The 18,066-nt window shown below is 40.2% G+C and overlaps 1 protein-coding gene across 3 annotated transcripts in view; it reads right to left on the reverse strand.

The window, feature by feature from the left end:
• Positions 1-18,066, reverse strand: part of LOC133343832 (ras-specific guanine nucleotide-releasing factor 2-like) — a 74,703-nt gene that overhangs the window by 48,295 nt on the left and 8,342 nt on the right. For all 3 annotated transcript variants that reach the window (XM_061553733.1, XM_061553731.1, XM_061553730.1), the window contains exon 2: positions 10,327-10,433. In XM_061553733.1, coding sequence (XP_061409717.1) covers positions 10,327-10,433 — 107 coding nt within the window. The remainder of the gene's footprint in view (positions 1-10,326; positions 10,434-18,066) is intronic.

Below are 18,066 nucleotides of genomic sequence, written 5' to 3' on the forward strand. Positions count from 1 at the left end.
AAATGATTGGATAAATGGGATTTTCAATGAAACAAATACACATTGATTGTAATTGAACGGAAGAAGAAGTTTGGAAGACATTTAACAGTTCGGGAAACTGAGAAGGTGGGAGTAATTAGTACAGAAGACTGGCACAGTTCACTTAAAATTGCTCAAAATTTTCAATTTGTGCTGCTTTTAATCTCATTCTTTTATCAGAATATTCTTTAAATCTCGGCATTGTATTACGTTACAAAGTATATTACTTTTAGTGTTCCGAGTACAAAGTTGATAGAAGAGCAAAACTATAGTTGTCTTTTATTTTCTGGTGCATAACAGCAGGTTCTCAAACAGTATAGAAAAAAGATGTAAGGTTTCCTCCAGAATTGTTCTATGTGCTGTATCTTGATTTGAAGCTTTCGTGACTGCAGGAATCCATACTCTTTGGTTCTTTCGGTAAAGTCACGTAGGTAGAAAAATAAAGTAAAACAAATCACGACGTTTCGGGCGCAACACAAGCACCTGATGACGGATGCTTGTGTTGCACCCGAAACGTCGTGATTTATTTTATTTTATTTTTTATACATACGTGACTTTACTGAAAGAACCAAAGGGTATGTGCTGCATATTAAACTTCATCTTTAATAAAACATATTTTACAGCAAAAATATGTTCGGGTTTTTCCCCTGGGGATTCTAAATCAGATATTCTTGAGAAACGTTAATAAATTAGTAATCATAATTGATTTCAAACATTAAAAGAATCAATTTGTAAACATCATTAAAAATCTATCTGCTTTGATGAAGTCCCACAACACAGTCATAGTTAGCGGTACAAGATTTTGTACATACGCCTAAAGGGCACGTACACCAAGCAGTCCTGAAATATCAAACAATAACGACACACCTTTCCCATGAGCATGTGATAATAGATAATTGTATATAACTGAAGGTCATAAATACAGGTTTTTTGGGTTAGATTGCGTGTTGTTAAACCCGCCACCACCCGACACAGCCAACTAGTAACGTTTGTCACGTAACCACACTTGCCAATTCGTTACTAGTACAGTAAGTACACCGGTGTGTTGGAGAGCAAAGCCACAACATTTACAATCTGAGTATGACGTTAGCCAGTACTTGCAACTTGATGATGCTAGTTGTAATTATTGGTAAAACGTCGTATTCAGATTGTAAATGTTGTGTATTTACTCTTCGACACACTGGTATGCTGTACGAGTAGCGAATTAGCACTTTCTGTTTACGTGACAAACTTTACTAATTGGCTGTGTCGGGTGGTCGCGGGTTTAACAACACATTTATATATTTACGCGATCTAACCCAAAAAAACCTGTGTTATGGATGATATTGGTCGCGAAGGCTATGTTTGCATTTTTAAGCAACTTTATTCACCAAAGCCTCACCGTCTGCCTTTGTGTGCTTCCTAATACTGGGTATGTATAAAAAAAATGATACGTTCATGATGACGATGATTATTATTCCCATCATCCATCAGTTGGGTGGACATGTCAATGTGCAGATTTCTTGTACCCCACATCAGAAATATGTGATACTTACATACATTTCACAGCTATCATGTGTCATTCAATGGCAGAGCCATCAAGCCTGCTGGTGCTGGGCCCCATGCCTAACGCTAAATCCATCTCTTGCCCAGAATGGCGTTTTTCACGCCCATACACGAGCCTTGGGATTTCCTGAAGTGCTGTGAAATTACAATGTATTACCTCCGAGATTTTAATCCCCCCATTACATTGAGATTTGTTATATATACACACAACATTCATTGAGGAAGCTGTCAACTGCTCCAATCTCCATTACTGTTGTGAATACCTACCAAGTGTTAGGTTTAAAAAATCCACAAATGTTATTTCTTTATATTCAAGGCAGAATAAAGCATTGAGAATGAGATACAACTTAAGAGTAAGATTAATGTGAACTATCCCTTTACGCACAAATGACATACTACTATGGTTGGTAGAGGTTAGTGATGTTGGTTACAGAAGTTACACATAAAACATATATAAAATGTTTTGTTCAACATGTTATAATTTTTGGAAATGTGTCATAAGTGCAAGTAAAAAACATTTTACTTAATTAGCTGCATTGTATATAGCATACATAAGCAAATCTCCATTCTGTGCCTCCACATATGAACAACAATATGTTTTAAATGCATCATGCTATTGGTTTTGCAGCCCAATATTGTCAAGCATTTGTTTACGCTGAAAATTCTGGAGCAGTTTTGACCTTTTGGGTCTCATCAGTAGTCAGGCTTGTTGAACAAATGCTGCTGGATCACCAGATGTTATTGACAACTGCAATCCATATTAACTATAGGACCCTCTTCAACACGAAAAACAATACTTTTTATAAAAACTCATTATCTCCTATATTAAACACCTTTTGAATTCAACAATATTATGAAAGGGTTATCTTCAGAACACCATCTATATGAGCATTTCTCGTGAAAACATGACTCAAAAAGCCAAGATGTCTTTATACAAATCCGAATGGAATGGCCTTTTATCAATGCACTGCTGTCTGAATGCCTCCATATGAATTTTGGTCAGGAGGATTGTTTGTTTATATCTCACCATGCTGCTCAGTATTGGTTGGTGAAGGAGGAAGAGGAACGTGACAGGACCAGGTTAGATAGCACTTGTCACTGATGTCAATCATTACTGGAATTCTGGAATTGAACTCAGGTCGCCAGGTTCATTGTGCAGTGTGCTATCTCGTGCACCGCCATTCAAGCCCTGAGTGTCTCTTATCAAGTGTCATTTCATATCCACGAATAAGCACGTGCTATATCCTCCCGAAAGGCTCGTGTTCTTATTTTACCGAATTGAGGCTCGTATAACATTGTCTCAGGGGTCATGGGTCTGCAGAAAAAGAAACGTCATGCCTCGGCATTGCATCCCCTCGAACTGCACAAAGGAGAAGCGGCACAACAAACGACAATGGATTAAAGCTTAGGAGTAATTTAAAGGCAATGACAATAAAATTACGATAATTTGGCCACACACTGCCTGTGAGCCACGGCATTTAACAATACTAAGTGGAGTGTTTCGATTTAAAGCTTTCGTGACTGCAGGGATTCATCTTCTTGGTTCTATCGGTAAAGTCACGTTGAATGGAAATAATAAAATAATACAAATAAAACATAATAAAATAATTCTCACGACGTTTCGGCCACAACGCAAGCAGCCGTCTTCATGTGAAGACCAGGTCTGTCGAGGCGACGGCTGCTTGCGTTGTGGCCGAAACGTCGTGAGAATTATTTTATTATGTTTTATTATTATTATTTTATTATTTCCATTCTACGTGACTTTACCGAAAGAACCAAGAAGATAAGTGGAGTGTGTCACAAACTGGGATCATAGAGAGAGTGGTGCCATTTTGTCCATTTCTACCGTGAGTGGCATTGCTATTGATGTCATCGCATGGCAGAACTGATCTCCTCGTGCATGTATAGAAAAAACATGTCCAAAGCTGTGATTGTGGTGCATTACCAGAAAACAATTCCCTTGGACACCTTTGCAAACAAGATGTCTCATCTCAAGGGATTAATCAGGTAAAGTATTGTTATACATTATATATATTTTTCATTAAATGAAAAGCAATTTACGTGGTTAAGCCAGATGCAATCGAATTTGATATTTTATAATATATTTAAATTCCTTGTTGTTTCGCCATTCAATCAAAATCGAAATGCCAGCAGAAGTCAATTTCCTTTATACATTTTTTGCAATTGTTATTGAGATATTTTGGAGTTCACTTCATGATGAACACATTATCTACTGCAATTGTTCGGGGCTTTTAAATGTCTAGTAATTGCACACAGGAGGTCATTGAAATGTATGTTAAGGGACAATGAATATTTACAAATACCCTGCAATCTGCATCCAATTTGGAGACATTGAAAAAAAGTTTTTTATAAAGACATTCCTATCAAAAGCCTAAAAAACAAATATAGACATGTATTTTGTTAGTAAGTGTAAACTATTACAACTTATAACATCACACACATTGATTTTTCAATGTTTATGCGTGGCCACATTTGGACAGCAATATATTATATAATGTTTAGTACCAAGCATTTTCAGTCACATGCAGACATATGATAATTTTGTTTCCAAAAATGTAGAAAAATTGCATGAGATGTCCCTGACAAGCCTCATTTAGACTGCATGTGCAGGCTACAAAGGACGTGTATGTGAAAATGAAAATCGGTAATATTTCTGTAATTAGATGTTTGATAAAGTGTGACACGTTTGATACACTCACGGCACTGAACTGGGACATTTCTACACAAATTGGCAAATATATAATTAACATTTATACACACTTCATGTCAATTTATTCACTCAAATCTCACGCAATTGAATGAATTTCCACTGGAAAAAGGAAAAAAATGCTTTCAACGTTCATTTTTCCATTTGTGGATGTGGACTTATATAATGGAACTGGCAGGCCAGTGTGCATTCATTTGTTTTAAAGATCTGCAACCATTGCCCTTCCATTAGTGTACAAATCAATTGTTTGGTCAAGGCTGTACAGAACACTAAAAGCTTTCATTCTGCACCTACCCTACAGCAAGTTCTCTATTCACTGGTCAGATGGTAACAAACTATTTGAATACAGTCCAGAGTACTGTATGAGGAATAATGTTAATACAGATAATTTTCACCAATTCATAATAAAGGTTTTTTGGGTTAGATCACGTTATTTATAAATGTGTTGCAACCCTACATCACCCGACACGGCCAATCAGTAAAAAATGTGCCACGTTGACAAAAGACAAATAGTTCACTACTTTAGCCCACCGGTGTGTTGAAGAGTGGATCCACAACATTTACAATTTGAGTAGTAGCATGTTTCGCTGGAAATTACATCCAGCATCTTCTGGCGATTTCCCTGAATAGTGAAGCCATCCACCTGCTTCCGATCTTAAATAGTTCAGGATGACATCATCATTGTTGAACCCCACCAGGTTTCGAGATCAGAGGCGGAGTTGGGGGTGTATGCAATTATGTAATAGATCAGTAATCAGCCACTTAGCATGTGACTCACCTGTAAGGAATTGTAATATGTGTTGTGTATTACTTAATAATACGCTTCCAGTATGCGCTGAGTCTGTAGCTATCACAGCGGTTGAAATTATTTGAATTCTTCTCAATTTTGATTGATTTTCTAACTAGTCTTGGCCAGTAATATTTAGTTCTGCATAACACTTAAACGTTATCAAAATCAATTGAATGTCCTTGTTGGCAAGCATACTCTGCCACTGCTGACAGCTGTGTTTGGGAGAATGTCATGTTCCTTTGGTGTTCTTTTAGTCTTACGCTAATGTTACATCCCGTCTGTCCAATATAACACTTATCGCATAAGCAATTGATCCGATATACACCTTCTGTTGATTACTTTTGTTATTCATCTTCAGTACAAGACACTAGTTTGTTTTATTTTGTGTACCGTACCAAATCTCACTTTAATCTTTTGCTTTTGCAGAACACGGGCTAATTTGTCAGTAACTCCCGATATATATGGTATAATTGTTCTGATAATTATCTGATCACTTTCAACAGTATTATTGTTCGGTCTTGGTTTTGCATTCAATGATCTGTTAATTTGAGCATTATTGTAGCCATTCAGCCTTCGTGTTTCTTTAACATATTTCATATCTTTCCTTATATGCAAAAAAACCCAGCCATTCAGTTCACCATGGAAATGGAGGTGAACAACACACTCACCTTGGACGCGGTCAAAATGGTAATATAACACGCAGCGTCAACCGAAATGGAACGCACACAGATGCCTATCTGTGTGCAGATTCGCATCATCACTCAGCACAGAAATCCTCTCTCATCAAGAAGCTCATCCGTCGGGCAAAGACAGTGTCAGATAGTGAAAGTCTAAGGAATGGCTACAATAGTGCTCAAATTAACAGAGCATTGAATGCCAAAACCAAGACCGACCAACATTACTGCTGTAAGCGATCAAATAATTATCAAAACAATTAAAATACCATATATCTTGGTTGTTACTGACAAATTAGCCCGTGTTTTGCAAAAGCAAAACATTAAAGTGAGATTTGGTACGGTACACACAATTCAAAAACTAGTGTCTTGTACTAAAGATGTTATCAACAGACGCTGTATATCGGATCAATTGCTTATGCGGTAAGTGTTATATTGGACAGACGTGAGGTAACATTGGCGTAAGACAAAATAACACTATAGGAACACTACATTCTCCCAAACACAGCTGTCAGCAGTGGCAGAGTATGCTTGCCAACAAGGACATTGCATTTATTTTTTATAACGTTGAAGTGTTATGCAGAACTAATTATTACTGGCCAAGTCTAGTTAGAGAATCAATCGACATTGAGAAGAATTCAAATAATTTCAACGGCTGTGATAGTTACAGACTCAGCGCAGACTGGAAGTATATGATTAAGTAACGTGCCTTTTTCCCGTCCAAGGACAGGTGTATTGCAGTAAATCTGAAACTTGCAAGCGAAAAGCAGACCGCGGCGTGATATTCATTGCATCAATTCGTGTGCAATTTGTAAGGGCGCGGTGACATAGACCTATTTCATTTAAAGGTTATAATCCCGTGTTCATCATGACGTCTTTTTTACTTTGATGTCTCAATAGCGTTACTGAGATCGCGTGACGTCAGGATTCTGCCTTTGTAGTGAGGGCTGTAAGTTGACGTCGAGGAAGGGAGAGGAGGCGCCTCGCCCCCCATGTGGAGTGACGTCACCCGATAATTAATATTAATGGCGGGGGGGTCCATGTGGAGGACGTAACCTGTTCATGATTATTAATGAGGGGGGCTGTTCGATGTGGAGTGACGTCACGAGCGTTGCACACAGACATTCTTGGCTCATTATAGTAGGTAATAATAATGGGGGGGGGGGGAGTGTCCATTTGGAGGACGTCACCTGCTCATGATTATCAATGAGGGGGCTGTTCGATGTGGAGTGACGTCACTTGCGCATGATTATTAGTGAGAGGGAGTACTCCAAATTGAGTAACGTCACCTGCTCATGAATATTAATGAGGGGGACTGGTCAATGTGGAATGACGTCACGCGCATTAAGGACATTCCTGGGTGATTATAGTAGGTATACACAACACATATTGCAATTCCTTACAGGTGAGTCACGTGCTAAGTGGCTGATTACTGATGTATTACATAATTAATTGCATACACCCCCACCCCCACCTCCGCCTTTGATCTCGAAACCTGGTGGGGTTCAAAAATTATGACGTCATCCTGCACTATTTAAGACCGGAAGCAGGTGGGTGGCTTCACAATTCTGGCAAATCGCCTGAAGATGCTGGATGTAATATCCAGCGAAACGTCGTACTACTCAAATTGTAAATGTTGTGGATTCACTCTTCAACACACCGGTGGGCTAAAGTAGTGAACTATTTGTCTTTTGTCAACGTGACACATTTTTTACTGATTGGCCATGTCGGGTGGTGGAGGGTTGTGACACATTTATAAATAACGCGATCTAACCCAAAAACCTTTATTATGAATAATACTGGTCGCAAAAGCCTACGTGTTAAACTGAATTTTGACCAATATCTCTGCATTTTTTTAAAGCCTTCATATGCTGGTGAATTTAGTTTTACTTTCTCTTGCCGTTTTTTGTAAAACACAGGGAAAAGTCTGGCCTTCAAATAATTTTTAAGTTTATCGCAATTGTTCTTCTTTAATGTGTGGTGTCTGCTTATAATAGCCAATGACAATTGCGACGGACACATGGAAAGGTGAGTGTGTATTCGTACATTTAATATTAAATGACGATATTTTATGAAAGCCGGCACCCCGTTGAGAAACACATCTCATTGAGCAGATCAATAATAATGTCTGTATTTTAACAAGAACCTCACATAGTGAGTAGCACCTATAACCTATTGTGCTTGCCTTGCTTCTATGATAGGACCAACCACCTCATTGAATACTGATGTAAATCATCAGAAGGATTATAATACAATATGGCACTTTACTCCCAACTATTCTTGTGTGAGCTCCCTGAACACTTGAAGGCGTGAGCTGTTGCACTGCACAGAGGGGGAACATTTGTACGCAGGAGCTATTGCAAGGATTGCCTGTGCAATGTATTCCTTCTCAAGAAGTCCTCATCACAGACGCGTCTCGTACATTTAATGGCCTTAAATGATACTCTACACCCGTCCACACAGCAAACGATGCATGCTCCAATTATTTGCAGCACTGACCGTTGACCCAACAAGGAGGTTAGCAATCATTGGTCTTGAGATCAATACTACACACATGGAGACGGTTGAACGCATTTAACCAGTAACGTGGGTGGGTAGGGACATCTCATACCGCTAATCAAGTCACTCTGAATTACACAGCACTAAAGTAAATATATATAAATCACTATTCCAGACCTCTATTAGCAGCCAGACTTCTTCGCCCCCCCCCCCCACCCCCCATCAAGGCACATTTCTCCACCAGCTATATTTCGTATCTCCTATCGGTTTCGTGGCATGAGATGAAGACAAACTCCAATTGAACATCTGGCAGCTAGTATTGCACCATCCTGTGTCTGAGAACATCCACGAAAGATTATATCAGAGACCTGCGTCTTTTCAAGTCCCTTCAGTCGGCTCCTTTACACGCGGCTATAACCTCTTGTGTGACCTGCTCCTATCACGTCAGTCAAAACTGTAATGAGCCAAATAAAGTGAAAAGCAAATACAATATGATGCACTTTGTTTGGTGTAGCCATTTGTGGCAGAGCAGAGACTGTGAACTTGGTACAGTGGAAATTCCAGTTGAAGCCACCGGCGACTGAACCGAGATCCATCCCCAGGAGCAGCAACTGAACCCAGATCCATCCCCAGGAGTTCAGCTCAGTGCTTTGACCCCGAGCAATCCGACCAGCTGACAAATAAACATTTTTAACAACCTTCATTGACATTAAACAATGTTATAAATGTTAAACTATTTTATTCAACAAATTCACAAATATTTACACAAGTTATGAATACGCCTTCATATGGTTCTAAAAACAGAAGATAGAAGACGAAGAGAGAGAATCCACAATTGGCAGAAATTGTCCTTCGTATATTACAGGTCAGAAATCACAAAGCGAAATTTTACAGCTTCATCCCCTGGTGAGATAATGTCTATCCACGACCTCTTTATCATTATGTGCTCACGTGTGAAATTAATCCGAGTAGTCAACATGCCACATGGAGGTACAGCGCGGTGATAGATACGTGCCGCATGGGGCTTGCATTTTCAGTTCTACATGAAAGCTTGAGCTATTTTACTCAACAAAACTACCAAATTCAATGCACACTAAAGCGATGTGCCGAGTGAAGTCTAACGTTTAATACTGTGCTATTGTTTTGGATAGTATAGTTTCTGTGCCATCGTCTCTGGTGTGGTTACATAACAGATGGCTTGTTGAAAATGTTTTATGATGAATGTAGTGAGTGTAATATTGTAAAATGTAATTTTACCTTTTCATGCCCCGGTCCCTCGGTGTGAATGCAAACAGTCATACTGAAATTAATCTACATCACAGAATTTGTTCTCGTGGAAAGTGGAGAGGCATGACGTGTCAAGGAGCGCATTGAAATCCTTGGCTTATCTCGCTACTTACTTTAAAATTAAATACAATTCAAGTCTAATCCACTTGCTCACAAACCACATGTCATACTGATGCCTCGCGGGGGCAGGGCACAGACAGCTCTAAGTTTCCATGCAGGAAGAGCCCCCAGACACCAATCATTCTCTCTCCTGAATATTTTGCCAGAAATGTTATGTTTCGAATTTTAGTCATTTCATAATTTTAACAAATGCCAAAGGCATCATATAAATACAGTAAACATTTAACACCTTGCCCTTCTGAGCAGCAAATCATTTGTTGCCTGAGTTGTTTCACTTCAAAATCAAAAACGACAGCAAAATCAATTCACCAGATCGAGGCTCAACGAGGAAGAATTAATTTCGTTGTAAAAGTGACTTGTCGAATTTATAACACACACGCTGCTCGGACAATATGAAATCCAGTTAACTAAATCTTCATTGTTATTGTTTTTTGCGTGTGGCAATTTAGAAGCACCCAACCATCAGCGGTTTGAGCAAGAAATTGCAGGGCTGCACCTTTACATATTAATAAACATAAGCTCTAAACAAAAACATATTATTCTCTTGTGATTACTGAATGTGTGTGTGTGTAAGGACTCGGCAATGGATGGACACATTCTTCTGGAATAAAATAAGGCTGCTCTACTTTGCACACCCCAGAAACTCGCGTGGCTTGAGCACTCACTTGCACTGAGAGATGGCAGAGACCCAAGCTTCACAGTCTGCTTCGTCCTCTGTAGACAGCTCCAGAGCCCTCTGCCCATCGTGCCCGAAGTGCACTGTCAAGTAATACTGCGAGCGGGCAAACATCATGAGAGAGAAATACAACGTACATCAACGTTAGAGCCCCGAGGCATATCGAGAGAAAAAAACCCGTCATTCAATAGATTTTTAACATACCGCTGTCATCATCATCATCATCGGCTATAATCAAGTCCTTGTTTAATGAAGACCTGCCGAAGCTATCAACAATTTTCTGTCACCGGTGGCAAAGTTATGAATGTTAACTAAATTAGTAAATATATTTGTCTGGTTACTGCCAAAGGAACATTTCAGTATATTGGGGGCAATGATTACACTTTATATAGAATATATTTGATCTACACTATGGGGACCTCATTTGCCAGTAGAAATATGATAATTGGTTCTTTACCCTTCTATCTGGCAACAAAACTGACACCTTTTTGCAAGGAGTCATGTTTGCATAGACCGCAATACCTGCAGTCATAATACAAACAAAAGAACATAACTCTGATAATGTGCACTGTGCTTGCCCCGAGCTCTCATACTCTGATGGTGCATTGTCCTTGAGTTGTGCGCCTTTTGGCGTCATCTGGTCCAACCCATATGAGACTAGGCTCGAAGGAAAGCTGTCTCGGGTGTGGACCAATCAACTTCAAGGACAGTGCACATTATCAGAGTTATGTTCTTTTGTTTGTATTATGACTGCAGGTATTGCGGTCTATGCAAACATGACTCCTTGCAAAAAGGTGTCAGTTTTGTTGCCAGATAGAAGGGTAAAGAACCAATTATTATAATATATTTGATGTTATGATAAAAAAAATCCTGTAGAATTGGTGTTCTCATAGACTGCTGGGTAGATAGAGGGAGGGGGGTTTAATAAACCTGCAACATTATTTCAGCTGTCATCATAGGAGATAGAATCGATTGAGCTACCTTTATACATTGCAAGTCCAATGTGCAGAACCATAACAGCACGTAATTTTAACTTTTTTTCTCATTAAAAAACCCAGTGAGTGGTTTTGGCAAATGCATTGGAGAAGCAGACGGTGAGGAATCTGACAATAATTGGTGCTTGCAATGACATTCATAAACCATGGGCGGCTGCGAGTGATGTACAACCTCCAGGCCCTTGCACGCAGAGCGCCTTTAAATTGGTGACGAAGTCTGAGGTGCGAGATGATCCCAGGTGGAGTCTTCCACCTTTAAACAGAACCCCGATGTATACGTATAACAGAGTGCATTTGTTGTTGTACATGAAGGCACACACTGCAGAAGAAGAACACACGTGACAATCAGGGCTGTATAAGTGTGGATAGAAGCAGTGTCGGATTATTCTAGGAGCAAAAGAGCTACATATGCTACGGGCCCCGCACTTTCAAGGGCCCCTGCGCTAAATGCTTTCAAGCTATCAATTCCGGTTCAGTGATTCTACACTTGCTCTGTTACTATAGTACTATACCGCCTTTAACTTTTATGAACAACTGGGTGTTTAAGGCTAACGATTTGTCGTATTATCTGACTGTATAGCCAATTAAAAATGCAATTACTTTACTATGCAAGTAAAAAATTAGTGTTTTAATATTTTTATTTTTTATTTGGGGCCCCTTAATAACATATGCTACAGGCCCCGCACTAGCTTAATCCGGCACTGGATAGATGATATGTATATGTGTGTGTGTAAGTAGCCTGGAGAGAGAGATTGTTGACTTAAATCTTTCGTGACTGCAGGAATTCATATTCTTTGGGTTTTTCGGTTCATTAACGTACTAATCTCGCACATTAACATAACCACCTCAGCGCGCTCGCCATGGAGGCCGCTCACCGATCTCACATTAATATGCACATTTTTTTAGCTGGCAGCCCTTCAATTGGTGGAAACCCACCACCATCGCGTTCGCTGCCCATCACTTACATCAGCGGTCGGGAACCTATGGCTCGCGAGCCATATATGGCTCTTCCGGTGACGGCATATGGATCCCAGACAATTTTGAGTGGAAAAAAAAAATCAGTTTGGAACTGATTTAAAAATACTTGTGATATTGCTTAATACTACTGTGTCATTTTAAAGTAAACAGAAATTAGTTTTGAAGATAAATTTCACGGGTCACGGGTTCCGTGACCAGAAGTCGCATTAAAAGTAAGACATATTTAATTTATTATACGTTAAAAATACTATATGGCTCTCAATGAAAGATATTTAGAAATATTTGGCTTTTATGGCTCTCCCAGTCAAAAAGGTTTATAGACAGTTTGCCTTTAGAAGCTCTAACCCCCTTTTCCTGAAGACGACCGCTTGTGTTGCGATCGAAACGTCGTGGTTTTTTGTGTGAATTCTTTGAACCTATCTACGTGACTTTACCGAAAGACCCAAACAATATTGGGAGATTGTTGTGTGGGTGAAACGGAGGACCCTGCCTAAGCATTGTCTGTCTTGTCGCAGAATACGTTCGTAATGAGCGGTCTGAGCAATGTCTCAAGTATATAAAAGAATAATGTATGAATGCAATTTAAAACTATAATAAGAGCACGTAGAAGGGAAATAATTAAATAATATAGATAAAACAATACAATTCTTGCTGTGGTTTTCACACCTGATGATGATTGCTTGTGTTGCAATCGAAACGTCGTGAGAATTTTATTGTTTTATTAATATTTTATTACTTCCCTTCTACGTGACTTTACCGAAAGAACCAAGAATATGAATCCCTACAGTCACGAAAGCTTTAAATCGAAATATAATAAGAGCCTCTTGTCAATTAACTGGCTGGTTGATGGGAGGTCCCCATCACGTTTCTTTCAATAGCGTATCCCTACTACTTCCTGTCCGCATCCTTAAAACCTTGACAATCCTCCTTCTTCCTCTTCCTAACCTCACCCTCTCCCTATCATCACCCTTCTTTGCCATCCCAACCCCTCCCTGATACTCAAACCCCATCCCTTTTTCCCAATCAGCCAAAACTAATGTACAATTTATAATTCGTGTAGATAAGATAAGATGCCATGTCAATCATGGGAGTTGTATGACCATACGTCACCTTTCTGGGTCAGTGCGGGTTGGTAAACGAAGACCGCCTCAGATGTCTCCATACCTGTCAACCCCTTATCAGTGCCTAACTTATTACAGACTAATTCAGATCGTATTGGTCACCCCGTGCCCTTATCTCAACGTTCATCCTACAAAGTGCCATCACAAGGGATAAACACAAACAAATAGACAAAAACATGTTCCTGCGCTCGTATTGAAGCGGCTGTAACGCCGTATAGACCTGAAAACTCAATTTCCCTGCACGAGAATACGGGTGAACTGTGTGTGGGTTGACACGGTGTGTGCCTCTCACCCACGTGACGTGAGCTACGGCCAGGCTGGGTGGGTGGGGAACGGTAGTCGACCACAGCTCGCAGCGTTCACAGCAACACCACCACCACCCCACACCGCTAAAGCCTCGAGAAGACCTCCCTCCCTCCCCCCCCCCCCATTAAATAAGTGTAATGCACGCATGCGTTGTGGTTATAACGTCTTCTGCCTTCACACTTGGCCGAGAGTAAAAGAAATTACGCGCGCGAGATTGCCCACTAAAAGAGCCGCAGCAAACGTCATCGTCTCTTTTCACGTTTCACTCGGCGCAGACTCCCTCCGGCTCCATTGGCCGGTGGTTTTAAATTGATGCAGTTTTTCTGAGGTTTTTTATTTTATTTTAAATTATGATTCAGTATTATAGACAAAAAAAAGCAAGATACGTAATAACGTTCCATTAAAGTGTCCATACTCTTTAAGTCTAATGAGCGTACACTGATACCATCAAATTATGTCAGTGATGTTCGGCAAAACGATATTAATGGTGATCCATTTATAGACGCCCCACTCTAGCATTTTTAGTGATGGGCAGACACGATAGAGAAAACAGCATTTTATATAAATGCCTCTACGTGGCTCCCACCGATCTTAATGCACTTATTAAAGGTTTTAACACACTCCTCTCTAACACGTGGAGCCATCAATTTCACGATATTCGTTCATCTATTGAGACGAAAGCATGTGGGGCAATTAGACATCGATGTGGTATCTATAAATGGACCATTCTGTACGGCAACATAAATGCATTTCATATATTATTCTTAATGATTATTACTGGATTGTGTTGTTAGTGTACCTTTGTACACTAGGAAATTGAACGAGATTTCTCAACAAATTCCACTTGTTTATTTATGTAAAACCAAATAAAATTAATTTCAACTTAAAAAAAAATTACAACCCTCGAGTCAGCTTTATTTTCAAACACTTTGCTCAAACTGTTTACATTAAATATATGTATATTATCGAATGTAGAATAAACAGCTGGTGGAAATTCACACGACAAATTCATACTCACAAACGGTCATCGGGAATACTTAAACACTAACCCGAATGCACAGAGCAGTCATGATAAGAACGTGTAGGTTTAAATTTGCGCTTTTGCATACATCATGTTTAATTTGGGCAGTCTCACCCTCACGTTATTTTATTACGCTGCTGCACCATTTTATCTCTCTGTGAGACCCTGGTATACAGTGTATGTGTCCCAGGGGCTCTATTTTACATTTATATAAAAGCACTAGAATACAATAGCATTGCATAACACATTAATGCTCAGGATCCTCGCTCTCGTTTTGAAGTACTTTTGAGTTTATGAATTGGTGCAGTAAAAGGCAAGAAAGCTCCCATGGGAACGCTATGGACCTCTTAGTGAAAAGGGTAATTTCCAAGCCGAACATTTTTAGACCAAGGGCCTACGCTTGGCTTAGCTGTCGTCAAAAATTTAACATCAATTCAGCTTAACCTGATTACTAGTGGTCTTAACATAGTATTTGCTAACCTGTGGTGGCAGCAGATAGTGAGACCAGTGGGTTGTTTTACTCATTCGGAAAACATTAGGCAATCTAAGATCAACTCCACGAGTTTGAGGTGAGGCACAGTCATATAAAATTGGAACTTTATATAAGTGAAAATCTGTGCCACTTTTAACTATTTGGTGAACAGTCATTCTCTACTTTAGTTTAACTCGTAGGATGTTGCGACCAATATCATCCATAATGCAGGTTTTTTGGGTTAGATTGCGTAAATATGAATGTGTCGTTAAAGCCGGCACCACCCGACACAGCCAATTAGTAAGATATGTCACATAAACAGAACATACCCATTCGTTACTAGTACAGCACACTGATGCGTTGGAGAGCAAATCCACATAATTTACAATCTGAGTACGACGTTTCGCCAGTAATTTCAAACTAGCATCATCATACTGCTAGCATCATTCTCTACTTTAAACTGCCCCGTGCACATTCATTGCTGAACCAGCATGCACACCGACATTCGTCAGGACCATAATATCTTGTTTATTCAAGTCCACTCGAACTGAGTGGGCCCCCTTTGCTGTGCCACATTATGCTGCCCGTCAACCACCGAGACACCGCTGTGCTACGGTGAGATGGAACAAATAAACAAACAGCAACCCTGACCTCCAATTCACGAATACCTGAACCCGCTCACAATAACGCCGGCCACTGTGAGGAACAGCGGCAAATATCCGCGCAGCTGGCACCGGGACCCATTACCCAGATGGACGGAGCCGGGTGATGCAAGCAACATAAATAACTGGCGCTTCGTCACCGACTCAACGGCAGAGGTCTCTGGCTTCGTCTCACCCCGTTGGGGACGGTGGACGGCACTGAACCGAATCCAAGTGGGAAACACGGCTGATGCGGCCACCAGCTTTACGAGTGGAAAATGAGCGATGACCCCCCCCCCCCCCCACTTCCCACGATTGTGGCCACGAGTCCCCAGACCGTGGAACGGATCTCATCGACCCGACCCGCTCTGCTTGCGAGAGGCGCCTCATTTTCTCCGCTTTGCATCTTTGGGAGTCATTGTGTGGATCGCCAAACTGGACGTCCCTTTATACGCTTTTCCCGGCATGCAATAGAATAAGAAGACTTGTGTGGGTTAGCAAGACTGACATCGGGGTTGGGTGCCAACACTTCATTAAAGATGCGACTGAGAAGAGAGACAGGACATTGTGTAGTGTAATGTTGCCCTGCAGTGTTCACAGCAACTCTTATGAGGCGCATTTGCTTACTGGCAGTGTACAATGAGGGGCAGACAGGTTTCCCTTCTCAGTTATTTGCAATCTAATATTGTGTGTTGCAACCAGTCCAGGATTTGCTTGTATTGCACCAATGCTGCTGATAAGATGCACTCCCAGAAGGCCATCCAACCAATGGGTTGTGTATACAGACGTGCACGAGTGGCATTATTTATTTGAATATTCTACCAAATTTTTTCCAAGCCTTTCGGAAATCAAGCATATCTCCTTTTGTTTGCTTTTTTTTATTGAGCATGTAAGGGTTTTACTGAGATACAAGCCACCTCGATTTAGTCAACAGCAAGTCACTTTGTACAATTACTTTTTAGATAGTTTTTCAGTCTATTAGTTAAAAAAAATCATGAAGCGGAGTGTAGTTTCTGCTTGATTAAAAGGTTATCGAGATACGACTGTATTTGAAACATTTATTAACCAAGTTGTGCCGTAAAATTGAGTATATGTACTGCCGCAGTAAGTACAAGTTGCGCTGTAAGATACGAATATATTCTAATACTTAGATTGTTTTCCTTTCTCTGTTTGACAATCTACTGTAATTAAAGTCGATCGCGACGATTCTAACCCGCTCCCACATTGCCCATTTCTCTCAACTCGAGAGAATCAGAGGTAATGGTTATTTCATGGCCAGCTAGAAGATGAATCCACATATTTCCTCCCGATGTCTTAGTTTATCACTGTCGTTTCCTTCCCCACCGTCTACCCCCCCCCCACTCCCTCCCGTCTTGATGATAGAACGTCGCCTAAAAAGGCTGACTACACTCTAAAGATGAAATGCGCTGTAAGGCATTTTGCAATATAATTTCAGACACACGCAAGCATAATCACATGTTTCACAATAAATTGCATTTAATTACTGATATATCACGTCTCAATTGACGACTACTTTAACATTATAACCTTTTCCTCACGTTAAGCATTGTGCTGCTTGTAAATATATCTCACATTTTTTGTCACAAAGTCATGTATTATTCAAAAGCAGGAGAAATAAATGGAGTGGCAGCATATATAACATTTACCATTATTTTCAGCCTCTCACCCAATGATAATTAAACTATCTTGGCATTTAAGACGTGAAAAATGTGCGGATTAGCACTGAACGCAGCTCCAGTCTCGTACAATTTAAAAAGCACCCCAAATGAACAGGCAGCAGGAAAGAAATATTAGGAGGGGCATCGAATGGGTGTGCAACGACACATCGATTAATATCGATTCTAAGACTCGATTCATGCATCAAAGCACGTGTGCAGGTTGTATTACTTATTTGTGTATGATACATGTAATAGGTTCACATGACCTCCTCTAGCCAATAGTGCCCGCCGAATATATCATGTTAAACTTTTGTTTATATATTGCGTTTAAAATAGGCCCTGAATTGTGACAATCTATTCACTTTCAATGGGGGTGCGGAGGGAGTGGGACTGATTATACACCTATCAGCAGCGTTCAGTTTGTTTGCAAAACAAGTGGCGAAAAATTGTAAGAACAAAAGCGATTTTGTTGTTGTCAACAGTGACTACGAGTGGATGAACCCACCCCATCAATCG

The sequence above is a fragment of the Lethenteron reissneri genome, chromosome 18, assembly GCF_015708825.2.
Source record: "Lethenteron reissneri isolate LAM-NWPU_2019-01 chromosome 18, ASM1570882v1, whole genome shotgun sequence".
NCBI lineage: Eukaryota > Metazoa > Chordata > Hyperoartia > Petromyzontiformes > Petromyzontidae > Lethenteron > Lethenteron reissneri.